Here is a 15,168-nt window from a genome sequence, read left to right as displayed (position 1 = left end):
ATGGAGGAATTGAGGGCTGTGCTGGGAAGCGTTCTCTAAGCACTACATATTGTAGTCAGGTGGCCATTTTGTTCTCCTGTTGTAATGTCCATCAGTTTTCTATCGTGCTTATTGAGTACTGTGGGTTTAAAACCCCACGGGTCCAACTTCAAAAACGTTTTTCTTTTTCTAGTCAATCCAGACAAACTGACACATTGGCATTGTTGATGGAAACAGTCACCAGATATGTTTTTTTTTTTTGATTTTGACTTGATTTTCAAATTCAGTTCATTTTAATTTGTTTGTTATTTATTTATTTAGTTTTACAATTTATTTTAGTATGCTTTGTTTTAGTTCAGATTCTGTTCTATAGTTTTAGTATAATTTTTTTAAATGAGTTATTCAACAACTGTGTGTGTGTGGTGGTGGTGGTGTGTGTGTGTGTGTGTGTGTGTGGGGGGGGGGGGTATTGTTTAATAAAAACTCAACCCCCAAAAAGTTGTTTTTTAAACTGTAATAAAACTTAATAGCAGATGAACAACATCCATAATAATCAAATACAGCTGCTGTATGATATTCCACATAAGATTAAGTGCAAAGCCAGAAAATACTGCTTGGAAGGTTAGCTTAAATGCATCACAACAGTCAACCCATTCATGAGACTTTTTGAAAATATTTTTGAATGTTTCTTATGCCTCCTGTCGATTATTGGAAACAAAAACAAACCCCAGTTCAGTTCTTATCTGCATGCTTTCCATCCATCCCTTGCTGCAAATTACAAGCTTTTAAAGTGGACTTTCATATTGTAACTCAAGAAATACAATACTCCACTTCATCTATTTGTGGGATGGATGATAGATAGATAGATAGATAGATAGAGGTTGATCTGAAATGCGTATTGTAAACTGGTGGTGCAGCTTGATGGCGTCGCTTTGAAGCGACACACTGGGCATGAACTACAATTCCCAGACGACTGCTCGAACCTCAGTGTGCACACTGTGCAATACAGTCATACAACTGTCATAACAGCGATAATGACTATCTGACCATTAGGAGACAATTTGAGAAGTTTAGGAAAAGACTCTTGGAAAACTACCATCTCACACAAACTAAAGACTGGTTATAGTTTTTAGTCTTAGACGGAGATTTTACAATGACTGGATTTTGCAGAGTCACTATGAGAAGATTTGGAAAATACTCTTGGAAAACCAGCTTGTACCTGCTCACATCTAAAGATAAATTGTAGAATTTTTAGTCTCAGGCTAAGATTTTAAAGACTGTTAATTTTGTAGGGTTACTTACTATTTACAAGTTGAAGATTACAGCTCGATTCTTTAGGCATTCTTTTCATCAACCGCAAATTTTCCCCATCATGCTATTTGTAGAAACCCCAAAAATGAAGAAGCAAAATATTTTTGCTACAGCTACCAGAGTTTATGCAGCAGTTTGTGCTGGCTGAAAAATAAAATAAAAACAAGAATGCCACAGAAAGTGGGCACAGCTCTGGTTATTGGAATGTATAATATACATAATATATATACTGTATTTATTATTATTACAATGTATGACCCTTGTAAGGATAAGCGGTTCAGAAAATGGATAGATGGATTTATAATTATGTAAAATGAATATTATTTATGTCACCGGTGGCTTTTTCACTTGCGGTGTTCAATCCACACACACAAAAAAAGACATGACGGGGCACAGAGGAACCACGTGAAGACTTGCGATAATATTAAACACATTTGTCGTAAGGCTAGAAAACGGCTGACCTGAAACAGCAGAGATTGCCACTTCACACTAAACATTTGAGATGACTCCAGCACGCTGATACTACAGTCAGTAAGACTCTAAAACTTCTTTAAGACTTTTAGTTTTTAGTCTTACGACTGTAAAAATTGTTAGGTGTGAATGTTTTTTATTTAAAAACAAAAAAAACCTGGCTTACATCACAAGTCAAAGCAGCAGTCTTGGTGAAATTGCGTTCTCCGCTCATTAAAAAGCATTGGACTTTGGATTGTTGTAGTTTGATTCGTGATTATTATTTTGATTTCAAAATGTGATTACATTTTATTTGACTACCATAACAAGTCTACTTGGTTTGTATGCTAGTCACAGGCAAACGTAATACGTGTCATTTGTTTTCACCGTGTAAAGTAAGCATTTCCATCGTGGAAATATCTGAAATGCCGGTATGTTCAATAGGTCTGTTTTCTTGTATTAAAGATAGTTTCAAAAAACAAACAAACCTACTGTACTATATGAATGTGATTTAAAAATACAATCTCCAAATTCAAAGGTGGCAAATGTTGACAAGGAGAAGCAAAAGACGGAATATAAAATCAAATTACAATGAAAACAATCAATAATGATGTAAAATGATGCACATTTGTGTCTCTTCCGCCTTTTTTCCGCCATCTTGTCAAAAAAACGGTGCATCCTGGGAAAGGTCTCCTCCTCCCGCCCCTTCCTTCTTCGCCTTGGAACATGTCCCTCGAGATTACACTGCCACCTATGGGTAACACTTGTGCGACCACCCCACATTTCGCCCAAAACAAGCTTGTGCGAAACGAAGCGAACAGACCACGTTGCTTCTCCAGTTTGTTCAGTTGAAATGTATTCCAATTTTAATATTCTGACCTACATTCAATCTATATGAAAAATACAAGTCAAATACTCAAACTGTATCTGTTAGGATTTATTTGCTTAACGATCTTAAAGTGGAGAAACTTTGGAAAAAAAGGCATTTTAAAACAAAGCAAATACTTTTACCACACTGTTAATATTCGACAATCTGAATATCCATTTGCAATGATTAGGGACTTGAGAATAAGTGAATGTTTGGGAACAAATCATTCACTACTACCTAATCACCACAAAATAATTTTCAATGGACTTTTTGTAACCATCTAGGTCCACATAAAAAAAATCCACATATGAAATGAGTGAAGCGAAATGATGAATTGAACACCTTTACAAGACGGCTATATTTTTATTTGTTCACACAAGAAAATAAGCAGAAGAGAGGGGCATTGTGGGGCAATAAACATCAGACAACCACTTCCTGTGTGTACAGGAAGTTAGCGTGCTCAGGGAAAGCTGTCATCGTCATCTTCAGCCATTTCTTTGGCGAACTCCAGATCTTGCTGCTCACGCTCGCGACGCTCCTGAAAACACATGCACGTGAGTCGTGCTGGACTGTGATTGGCTCATCCTCATAAACACACACATCCTCCCTTGCGCTTAGCATGCCGTTTTCTGACGCCACTGACATCATAAATGTGAATCTTATGTTTATTAGACTTCTTCCTGTTTCATGACCAATGAGAGCACAGACTGTCATAAGGTCTGTTGTCTACATACGTCAACATTGATACATTTGCGTCAAATGCGTGTATGTCAAGTGTCTGCTTATGTGCATGTCAATGTGTTTATGTAAATGTACTGTTTGCAGGTACAAGTCTGAGGGAGTGAAAGAGTGACAGACAGACAGACAGACAGACAGACAGACAGACAGACAGATTACCTCAGCTGACTCCAAGTCTTTGTTGTAAGCTTTGGGCGGAAACCTCATGGCCTAAACAAAACAACGGCACATTAAAAACCACTATTGAAGCTGAACACAGTGTGTGTGCGCGTCTTTCTGTGCATTCACCTTGACGGACATGTTGTGTATGTCAAGGCAGAAGGAGATTCTCTGGTGGAAGGCCAGCTGTGGTTCTCGAGTGCCGTAGATGTCCATGGTCTCTTTGGATTGGACGAAACCTTTCTCGTGGTTGATGCTAGCCTCGATCACGCCGTCCCTGATAGCCTGCGCGGACACACGACCGTCAAGTCTGTGTACGCGCATGTGTGTGTGTGTGTGTGTGTGTGTGCGCCTGTTATGCTACCTTGGCCACGATGAACTCGGCGTCCTCAGGACTGTCCAGTTGCAGCTTGAGGGCGATGTCGGCCAAGGAGATCCGAGAGTACGACAGGCTGATCATACGCACGCCTGAACACAGGCACGCAAACGCGGTTAGCTCCCGCGATGCGAGCGCCTCCAGCGCGCCGCGTTGAGCTCACCTGTCTTGATGACGTTGTGTCTGAGGCGGATTATGAGCGTGTACGTGCCGTCCGCCTGGAACTTCTCGCCAAACTGCTCCAACACTTGGTTGAACTTTGACAGGTTGCCCATTCTCACCGCTACATGTGCGCGCACACACACGTTGAAAGTGGTTAGTGGCACACCGCACATACGAAAGCATGCATTGTGTACATTAATGGCACGTAATCATATACAAACACGTTGTTACGTTAGTTTTTAGAGTTGTGTGAAATACTGTAAATTGCAGATACAATATAAAACAGCATATTGTTTATATTGTGATTTTTTTCTTTTTAGTTTATGGACAATGTATACACACACTAATTAATATAAGGAGAGAGTTTTAGCTGCATGTACATTTCCAACATCGACTGTTTTTATGCCTGTGAACAAATGTTCAACATGTTCAACATCTGATGGCGACAAGAAAAGTTGTTTGTGAGCATCCGTCGAACATCTTTGCAACGCTTTACAGTCTTGAACAAAACTCGATGTAATGCCAACACTTGCTCCATGCTCGCACCCTCGCAAGCGTGCTCCACTCAGTGAGATAGCGACTTAAAACCACGATCTTGAGAATCAATCGTTTGGACCTTTTTGAACTTCAAATGGTTCAAATTTGCCGTCACCCTCAATCAAAGCAGACTAATTTATCTTTTTTGTTTTCTACTTTTATTTTGAAAATCATCTAAATACGGTACAGTATTTGCCAATTTTCTGAAATGCTACGAATCAAACCAGGAACAGACTAATCAATTGTTAAAATAATCATTAGCTACAGTCCTAATCTGCATAATAATTTGATATAAAGTAGTATGTGCTAATGTTGTTCCCTTGTAGTCCTGCAGGTGGCAGTAAAGCATAAAGCAACATCTTGTACAGCAACTGGTAGATGTGTTAATGTCTGCTTGGAAGGATGGAGGAAGAAAATGATGATAATGATATGATATCACAATGATGACATCACTGACCCTGAGTAAGCAGGAAGTAGGGCATGAGCGACCTCTTGAGTGATGGCTGCCTGAACTGAAGCCTTTCGGGAATTTCTCCCAGCAGCAACTCCACCACAATCAGAAGCTTGTGCACCTGCACACACACATACACTTGTGTCAGGTCCTACAATTCCCGTCGCTGCGTGCGTGCACCCACCGTCTGCTTGAATCCGACGGCGGTGTGTTGGGGGGCTTTCCTGAGTGCATTGGTTAACGTCCGGCGAGCTTCCGAATATTCCAGCTGGATGGCTTTAATGCGACCTGCGACACAACATACGTGATGTCACGGAACAACTGCACCCACTATTAGCAACAACTGGAGGATGTGTACAAGTACAAATATGTAGCTGTGCAACAGTGCGAAATATTATAATAATATAGTATACTTTGGTGCCCTGAGATAAAAGTTCAATTTGCTTCATCACCACACTCCAAAACAAGTCAAATCATCTTTTCGTTCAAATGAATGGAAATAGAAATGAATTTGCTCCAGACCCCCACCCAAAAAAATTCAACACTTTTGTTTTAATAAAGAGGAAATAGCACTCAATATTTTAGACAGAAATAATATATGCCTGTGAGTATTATTATATGATCTGTCTTACATGTGTTGTTCCACCATTTGTTAGCCGTTGCTTAAAGAGTTGTGAAATTGCGACTACAGACGCTAAAACGTTAGCATGTCGAGCATTTTCCATTCATGTCAGTGTCAAGCTAGTAGGGCATTATGAAATTGGAACTGGTCTGTTCTCTTTGGGTTTTGTTTAGTTTTCGAGTAAACTTGAGCTGGGAGTGGCCTTGAGCAGTTCAAGTCTCCTTTTTGAACAATTGTTTACTACCTGCCAAACCGGGCCAGGAGGTAAACAGACAGCTTCCAATGCCGGCCAGGACTGAGCCAAAAAAGGAGTGAACATGCAGAATGGGAAAGGAGGAAGTTGGCGTATCTGGTGAGTGCATTGTTTTGTTTACAGATGTTGAACTGTCAACCAAGACAGTGAAGTAGCATTTAAAATGTATTATAGGTCCACTTACAGTAAGTTTTCCTGCCGCAAAGCTACACTGGAACAATTTTTGGCCCGTACATGTTTTATACACATACTTTTTTTGCAGGCACACACAGTATAGCAATGGCAACTGTGATCTGATCTTTATTTCTTCTATTAGTGCACCATTTAGTGACCGAATGGCTTAGTAATTACTTTGTGGTGTTTTATTAAAGACAATACAGCACACTGAGCTTCCACAAAACACAGGAAAGGAAGTTCCGAACTTCCTAAAAAACACTTAAGACTGTAATTATTCCAAAATATCACCTGCCACATGTTTTTGGTGTTCATAATTTAACTAGTAGAGGGCAGTCATGCACTAAACGTGCCCAGAGGACAGGAACAAGAAGTTATTGACCTCATGTGCTAACAGCTAGCTCTACCCTTGTTTACTCATGGAATAATGTTGAAGCATCGTCTGTAAATGGCATTTAGGACTCTATTACATGTGTAATGTAGATATGATCATCTATGTGTGAACTAAAATGGTAGTTAATGTTTGTTTACCTTGAGTGGTAATTGCTAGAGCGCTCATGCTAATCGCAATTGATAACTGTTTAGCATAGGCCAATTCGGTTGCTATTTCAAATCTCTCCGTTTATGCTTCAGCGTAATAATGCCTTGCTTCACTCTTTCAACCTCACATTGACAATTTCCAAATGCAAACGGCACACCAGAAATGAACTCAAGACCTTCTAACTGCTCCCTTGTAAATGGGATCATGAGGGAAGAACACACACCTGGCCATTTTTACATCACATATTGTTCCTTTCATGTCAAATCTATTGTGGTTGCTAAATAGAGGACATGTTTCAACATTTCAAATTACTATAGTGTTTATGCTAATTTCCATTACTGTATTTGTGGTGTTTAACATTATATGTTAGCAGCATTATGGTAGCGGACTTCAGTTTTTATACAGTTAGATTGAATATTTTGGTCTTTAAGTGAAGTAGTACAAGTGTGCGCGTGCGTACTACCTGTGTAGTAGAGGTATCGGGCCCACTCGTTGTTGTTGGCGAGTTCTGGAAATATGGACTTGGACACGAGCTTCTCAGCCTGATCATAGAGGTTGAAGTTAAGGTAATTCCTCAGCAGAAGGTTGAGGAGTACTGCTTGGCCATCGGCGTCGTGACGGAGCGTCGCCGTTCGCAGGCGCGTGTGCAGGAAGCTGACAGAGGAACAAGGGCCATGGTGAAATCATCACACTTGGGGACCGGGTCAAGTGGGGTGACGGGGTCTGGCGGGCGGACCTGCGGATGTCGTCCAGCTGGTTGAGGAACTCATAGACGCGTGCGTGATAGTAGTAGCACTTGGCAGCCACCAGGTCCAGAGCCCGGCGGTTCTTGGAAGCCATCTTCAGCAGCAGGTCGTCAGAAACCTTCTGAGCCTGATGCAAAGTCACAGGAGGATTTTTTGCTTTTCAACATCATGACGATACTTTGGACTGGTCGTGTGTGGAGTGGCAGATGGCAAGATTTGGGGGTATTTGAGATTTTCTGTGACTGCCTGTAGTCATGATTGTGGCAACGTGTCGTTTCTCGAAAACGACTCCATAAAAATGCTGAGGCGGGTTAGATTGACCATTGACATGTGGACTTTTTACTCTTCTTAGATTTATATTATGAATGTTTTTGTGTTATGTACTGTAAAATTTGAGCCGAACAATTTTAGTTGGTTAGTTGATTTTGGAAAATAGATTTTATAGTGCAGTAATCTTTTACGTTGTTACTTTTTTTTTTCAATCTATTGCTTTTTCCTAAATTTATTTTTTATGGACGACTTCAGAGGTATTTGAAGCGCTCAATTTGATGATTTTGAGAAAATTCCACCATGATGGCGCCAATTGCTAATCACGTTGCTAATCACTGTCTATGTTGTACGCGTTTTATGTCGGAGATCCTGGAAAACAAGATGGCCGCTCAGCTACACAAATAAAAGGAGTGAATGGGTAAAACCTTACGTCGCTGAACCTCTTGTTGTTGGTCAGGTGGACCACCAGAAGCAGCTGCAGGTAAGCCTCCACTTCAGGAAGCAGAGGACTGGTCGCAGCCTTCCCCGTCCTGGGCCGGAATGGCACGTCCCCATCCACCAAGTCCATGGGCTGCACGCACACACAATCAGACAGGATTACACTTGGCAATGTTGCCAAAGTCGTAAACTTTCCATGAGAATTTCAATATTTTTGAAATAAGGCAAGAATTCACACAATTGTGGGTGGCTCCCAAGAGCCAATTGAAGTATTTTTTTTTTTATTACAACAATTTGTTGTTCTTGGGACTATGCTGGCATTTGTTTTGCTCACTTTTAAATAGGAAAGAACTGATTATTCAATAAAATATATAAAACTTGATCAAGTTCAACAGTGTCACGGTACATTTTGAAAATAAATGATACCACGTATTTTTAACATCAGTATTTCTGTGCCGTAAAATGTTTGTATGTTGAAAGAACAAAGCTGGCTGTGCTAACTGTAGCATACTGTATGTCACACAGCAACAGTTCAGCAGGCGCTGCGGGGACAACACCTGAAGCCTTTAAAGAAGACCAAAAATAAAATAAAAAATAAAATAACGCACAATAGGTTAAAACGCTTGAGTTAAGGTAGGCCAATGATTCTGACAACAAAACTACACAGAATTAAAAATGTCACCAGAATTTTTGTTGTATGCCTACATACAACTATGCCTGCTAGCTTAATGCTAATGGTACTGTTTCAGTATTGGTACGGAGGTCGTTGATGCAGGCATAGTACCGGAATCCGAATTTTGGTATTGTGAGAACACTAGTTGTATTTACAAAAACATTTGTTGAAACATCATGCTTTTAAACTGTATTATTTTGCATGGATGTCTGCTTACAACAAAACAAAATGTATTTATGCATGAACCTTCCGTATATTGACAGCAACTTTTGCAGCCCTGTGCAAGCAGAGACATGGTTTGACCTGACGTGACACGACTAGATGTAACCTGGCATGAGGGGATGTAACGCACCTCGTCCAGGAAAGCGAGCAGGAAGTCTTTGGTGGCGGCGTTATTGGTGAAGAAGCCGCAGATGGTTTTGTGCAGCACCAGCGTGTTGAGGCGGCGGCTGGTGGACGGCAATGCTCTCAGAGCTCGCAGCACGAAGCGGGGCTCCTTGCCCGACACTGCCTTCTCGATCTGCTTCACGTGCTCCTTGATATCTGAGGAGTTTTGGAGAACAGCGGATTACTAGACCAAAACGAACCCCTTTCCAAGCAAAGGAAGGAAACAAGTGTTGAGCGTGAACACTTTTTGTGATATTTTTGCTCAGTGGTGTGCTGCGAGCTTGGTACAGTGGAAACCGGGGTGTCCAAACTACAGCCCGGGGGCTGTTTGCAGTAGGACACCAATTTCTTATTAGCCTGTGTCATATGATAAAAATAACCCTTTAAACCAGCCAATAACTCTAAAGTGTAGAGGACACCATATGAAAAGTGTGGCATCCCACATGCATACAAAGTTCCTCATAACTACAAGTACTAAATGCCGCTGTGTTGGGCCACCACCTACCTAAAGAAGCTGGCCAGGACAGTACAATATAAACTTCCAAGACACCAAAAGGTGAAAACTTTCGACCGCTGAAAATGGCCCAAAGGTGCATCGCCGATTTCGGACCTAAAAACTTCTCACCATAACGAACCAGCCCAAACAAGATGCTGTGATGGCAGCAGGAAAAGCTGTGACCGAGGGGTTAGCCTCATGTCGCTACCATTGGCTAGTCTGTTCACAAAAAGCGGCATTGAAACTTAGTCCAGTTTACTATGACATATGAGTTCATTGACATTTTTGGGAGATTTAGCAAACTATATATTTTTGGAAACCTTAAACCCTAACAAATCAGAAAATGTTTGTTGCCATTTTTTCGAGGTTGTTAAAGTAGCCATATTGGATATTTAAAAACGACTACTTTCAAAAACAAGTTTCTCAATAGCTCCCCTTCAAGATGATCTAAAATCATAATTGAAGTGGTCAAACTGATATTTCTTGGACCAAAGAATCAAATAGAGTTAATTACATTTTGCGTTTTTAATCATATAATGTATTGTTTTATGTGATTAAATGGCATTAATGGTAGCTTATTATTCTGGTAATCTGGACATGTATGTATCTTCCAAAACATGTGGAATATTCCCATATTGCATACTTTGTAATGTTCATACTCAAAAGTAATCTCACACAATCAGATTTCTTCCACTAGGGGTACCTGACAACAGGAGGCTAACTCAAAATCAGAACTTTTTCAGACCAGGTGCTATGTTGACAAATGTTCCTTAGATGCTGATTTTAGTCATTGCTCATTATTCCACAGTCTTGATCTCCATTTTTGGGAGTAAAAAAAAATCTGATGATGTCAATCAAATTTGATTAATCCAGAAATTTAGCTTTATAATTGTCAAGTCATTGTCATGTTCAAGCTAACATTAGTTAGCAAATTAGTGTTACAGCAAGGTGAATTATGACATTTGTGAGTGAGGAGAGAGACGACTTTATATTCAATTCTCGCTGAGATGGGAAGCCAGTGTAGTGAGCGTAGGACGGGGGTTAGATGTTCATTTTTCCGCACTCTCATCAGGATCCCAGCAGCACGGTTTAATACTACCACCGTGGTGCTTGACGGTAGGCATGGTGGTGTTGGGGTTTATTCCTCCAAACTTATTGCTGGGCATTGTAGCCAAACAGCTCAATTTTGTTTTGTTTGATCACAGAACTTTCTTTGTCCATATGATCAGCAGCAATCTTCAGTCGAGCCTTATGGTGCGCCACTTTTGGAGGAAAAGCTTCCTTCTTGCACGGCAGCCTCCCAGTCCACGGTGATGCAAAAACACGCTTGACCGTGGACACTGACAGCTGTATTCCTGATCATGGCAGTGATTAACAGTGATATACTTGCAAACAATTGCTTGCACTTTTGGTCTTGCCACCTTGTTTTCAGATCAGCTTTGACACGGCTGAGCTCCTTTGATTGTGGTCATTGGTATCCAATGAGCCCGATTTCAATGGCCTCAGGGAAGTCACAGTCACTCATAATCACACACAAGAAGATAAGAGGCAATAGTATGACGCTCATTACATTGACAAACTTTCTAAGTCACCAAAATTGCTAATTGATATTGCTGTATGCATATTTTTGACCCAGTAGATTAAATCCCTTTTTCTGTTAACCACTAATACAGTCATAAAAGAACAAAATTTCCTGAAGTTTTTTTGTGACAATAAAGTATCCGTTCCAAATATTCTATCAGAGAAAAATCAGCGTTATAGAAATAGCTGAAAGATCAGGAGAGCCATGATATTATGTTCTTTACAAGTGTATGTTAACCTTTGATCACGACTGTATGGTCTAGCAACATCAAGACATATTATGCACTGCAACCGTTAGTCCAGGCCTATACATTATCTACTCACATGTAGCTCTGTATGAACTTGTTCTGGAGGAATTCTTCATAGAGAACCCACAGATGAAAATATGTACTGTAATACTGTAGATAAAAGTGTTTGTGATAGGTTTTTTTAAAGTATAAACATCCAGATTACCAGAATAATCTAATTTAATCATGTAAAACAATGCAAGATATGGGGGAAAAAATCTAAAATATCCACCCATGTCTCATTTACAATGTAATCACCTTCACTGGATTCCTTGCCCCCAAGAATGTGGATTTGACCACTGAAATTTTTATCTTAAGTCATCCATGAGAAGAGATATTGAGAAATTTGTTTTTAAAAGTAGCAAATTTTAAAGGTCCAAGATGGCTGATATAACAACCTTGAAAAAAATGGCAACAAACATTTTCTGATTTGTTAGGCTGTAACGTTTCCATAAATATATAGTTTACCAAATCTAAAAAAAAAAAAAAAAGCTTACGAAATTACACAAGGAACCTGTGCCACTGACACAAAGTGTGGCCTGCATGTGGAAATATTTCAGCAAAAATGAGAATCAGCAACAGTGAAAGAGAAATGCTTAATTCTTTAGAGCCGGGCAACTATGTGGTATCTTACAACACGCAGGGCTAGCACAACTTGACCACCACTCAAGAAGTCACTAATGTGGCCCTCCTTGGTGACTTTTTTTTTTTAATGTCATCTTACAGTTTGATCTAGTTTTGCTTTTGAAGGTGGAGATGTGATTTGGCTGCTGCTTATCCCAGGGGTGGCTCTCAGAATGCATACAGGTCAGCGGGACATCCCAAAATCCTGAAAAATGTAAACTATTTGCCTGCTGTCACCAATAGCCAAAAGCCATGACATTGCACTTTTTCTAAATAAGTCCATCCAGCCATGCAAAATATAATTCCTAGATCGATTAATTTTAGTGTTTCATGAATGAAACTTGAAGTATGCCAAAGTGGGTCTTTTCGCATGTGATTTTTTTCTGTACAAAGTGGATATTTTGGGCTAGTAGTGGGGATCGAAGCCTATCTTCGGTGGCAAAACAAAATGAAAACTTCGTGTAAATACACAGAAGGGGATGAAGCAAGACATTAACCACACCCAGTGCACGACAGTCAGGCGATTGACCAATCAGAGACCTTCACGGCAAAATAGCGCTAGCAGGAGAGCCACAGCAAAATATCCACTGCCTTTTCTGTATGTTACCCTCAGAGTCTGGACACCCTGGTGTAAACACATTTACACTTTTTGTTAACGTTCGCAATATTGTAGTCTAGTCTCGTGTCACGTGACAAAAAATGTCTTGTTTGAGGTTTGTTTGCGAATCTGTAAACAGAAGACGTGGGGGTAGGGAACCGTGAGAGCCACTGTCCTGCCTGTTTTATATATTCCCCTCCGCCAACACACCTGATTCAATTATCAGGCTTCTGCAGAGCGTTCTGATAAGCTGATGTGTTGGAAAAGGGAGACATTTTAAAACGGGCACGACAGCGGCTCTGGAAGAGCGGAGTGTTCCCTACCCCTGACTGACGTCATGCGCTACCACCGATGCTAACTCGGACAGAAGCCGACTGGCCCGTCGGTGGCTTGGAGCTCGTCAGAGAGGCTGCGGAGGTGTCAGAGGCGCGAGAGACCCGGCCTACCTTCCAGCGTCAGGCTGTCGAGCTCCTTGGGCGGCTTGGTCGAGCAGGCGGCCTCCGCCTCGGGCATCTCGACATCCTGCGGCTCGGCGGTGGCCTCCTTGGGCTTGTCGGCCTTGGCGTCTCGCTCTCGGCCTCCCGCTCGGTCGCGCCGCTTGGCCGTCTCCTTCATCGTCCCTGCTGCTCGAAAGCGCCACAAACAAAAATAAAAAACTACAAAAGAGGCAACGACAAGTTTGCGCTTTTGTCTTCTGCCACTCGCTAGTTGCGGCAATGACTGGCAAGTCTGCTGTGAGGGCGCAAAGGATTGTGGGGAGGAGGCAGACAGGCAGTACCAGTGGATCGCAGAGCGAATCGATATCATTATCGCGTTTTCCCCTAATGTGTTTACTGAACAGCTAAGGCAATTATTTTAATTCTGGTCATTTTTGTTGGCAGTTAGCAACCAAAGCTAACAAAATTGAGAACATTTTATCATTTACAATGCGGACCTGACAGCAGACAGCAGGGCAAAATAACAAGGCAGCAAGTACAGTACAACAAGCTGGTGCTGGTACACTCAATTTGTTTGTACAATATTTTCATTGTTCTTGCTTTCTCTCGCAATATATTACATGTGTTTAAATGTGTTTGTATTTTGTTAAAAGCCTTTAAAGGAAAACTTGACTCAATGAGCTATTTTGAGCAGTAAAAAGTTAATATTTTGTCCAGAATTCATTTGATAACACCCATTATTTTTCATGTAGGCTACAATTAAAAAATTGTTTTTGTAATTGTCACTGTACAATTTACCACGATAGCCAATGTTATCAACAATTTCATAATCCAACGATTTTTTAAAAATGTAACTTTATTTTATTTTTGCCACTCACTCACACCTATAAACATGGTCTCCCAGGCGGGGAAGCGAACCCACGCCAACCTACATCGGAGGCAAGTGACGGTACCACTCCGCGCATAATCCAACTAGTTTTCTACTTGATGTCCAATTGAAGATGACATCTTTGTGCTGGAAATTGGTAACGACCAATCACTGCTCACCTGTTTTGTGGGTTTGGTCAGCAAATTGAGCCATGATTGGTCGTTACCTGTTCCCTGAGGACGATTGATGTGATGTGAAGTGGCAAACATTGTTTTTAAAGGCAATAATTATTCATGAAAAATAATGAAGTTATTACATTAATTATAGACAAAATTAGGGATATAATCCGATATTGGGTATTTTGATGAATATCGATATCGGCCTCTTAAAAAAAAAAAAATCAGACAGCCGATATAAGGTAACTCTAAAACCATTTTAATCTTAGGGAACTATTTTTTTCATTTACTTTCAGTTAACTTTATAAGAGATGCTGCTGACCCTGGGAACCTTTGGAACCTTTTGTTTTTGTTCAACATTAAAATAAAGAAATGTTAAAGTTAAGATTTCAGGTATTTTTACATTTTGGAAAAAAAAATATTTACTGTTGAAAACTATACTAACTATACTATACTGGTATTTACTTTTTTAAGTTTCCATTTAACTTTTTACAACGTACTAATAATTTTGGGAGCTCCCTGAACATTTTGTTAGAAATTTAAGAGGATGTCTATTGTCTAATATCAAAAAAAACTTCTACATTTTGAAAAGTTGTTCAATAAACATGCTTTAAGAAATTACAACAAAGAATAGAAAAAAATAATATTGGCTCCAAATATCGGTTATCTGCCTCCTTGACTATTAATAATCGGCATCAGTATCGGCCCTGAAAAAAACCCATATCGGCCTATCTCTAGGTAAAATATTATCTTACTGTTGAAAATGGCACAGTGAGTCAAGAATACCTTTTAAATAACTAAGGTGCCATAAGTATTTTTTTAAAGGCCTAAATTGTATTTAAATAGGATATTTCTATTTCGCAGATTTTCATTGTATCCCTAGGAGATCTGGACTGGCTCGACTTCTGAGAGCAGAATCACAATAATGTGGTGCCTTTGGGATATGAGAAACCTAACTCATGAGTT

General features: G+C 40.2%; 1 protein-coding gene across 1 annotated transcript; it reads right to left on the bottom strand.

The window, feature by feature from the left end:
- Positions 1 to 2,951: 2,951 nt before the first annotated feature.
- psmd3 (proteasome 26S subunit, non-ATPase 3) lies at positions 2,952 to 13,478 on the bottom strand. Its single transcript, XM_086096243.1, has 12 exons — positions 13,168 to 13,478; positions 9,101 to 9,291; positions 8,068 to 8,208; positions 7,358 to 7,494; positions 7,085 to 7,275; positions 5,216 to 5,319; positions 5,038 to 5,152; positions 4,045 to 4,164; positions 3,870 to 3,973; positions 3,635 to 3,790; positions 3,506 to 3,556; positions 2,952 to 3,146 (listed from the first exon to the last, which is right to left on the bottom strand). The coding sequence occupies exons 1-12, from the start codon at positions 13,334 to 13,336 to the stop codon at positions 3,069 to 3,071; spliced, it is 1,557 nt and encodes a 518-aa protein (XP_085952369.1). The 5' UTR covers positions 13,337 to 13,478; the 3' UTR covers positions 2,952 to 3,068.
- Between the last annotated feature and the right edge of the window lie 1,690 nt (positions 13,479 to 15,168).

The sequence above is a fragment of the Leptonotus elevatus genome, chromosome 1 (genome assembly GCF_054856555.1).
Source record: "Leptonotus elevatus isolate MCC_2025b chromosome 1, RoL_Lele_1.0, whole genome shotgun sequence".
In the NCBI taxonomy this organism is placed as follows: domain Eukaryota; kingdom Metazoa; phylum Chordata; class Actinopteri; order Syngnathiformes; family Syngnathidae; genus Leptonotus; species Leptonotus elevatus.
This window is presented reverse-complemented; position numbering and strand designations above follow the sequence as displayed.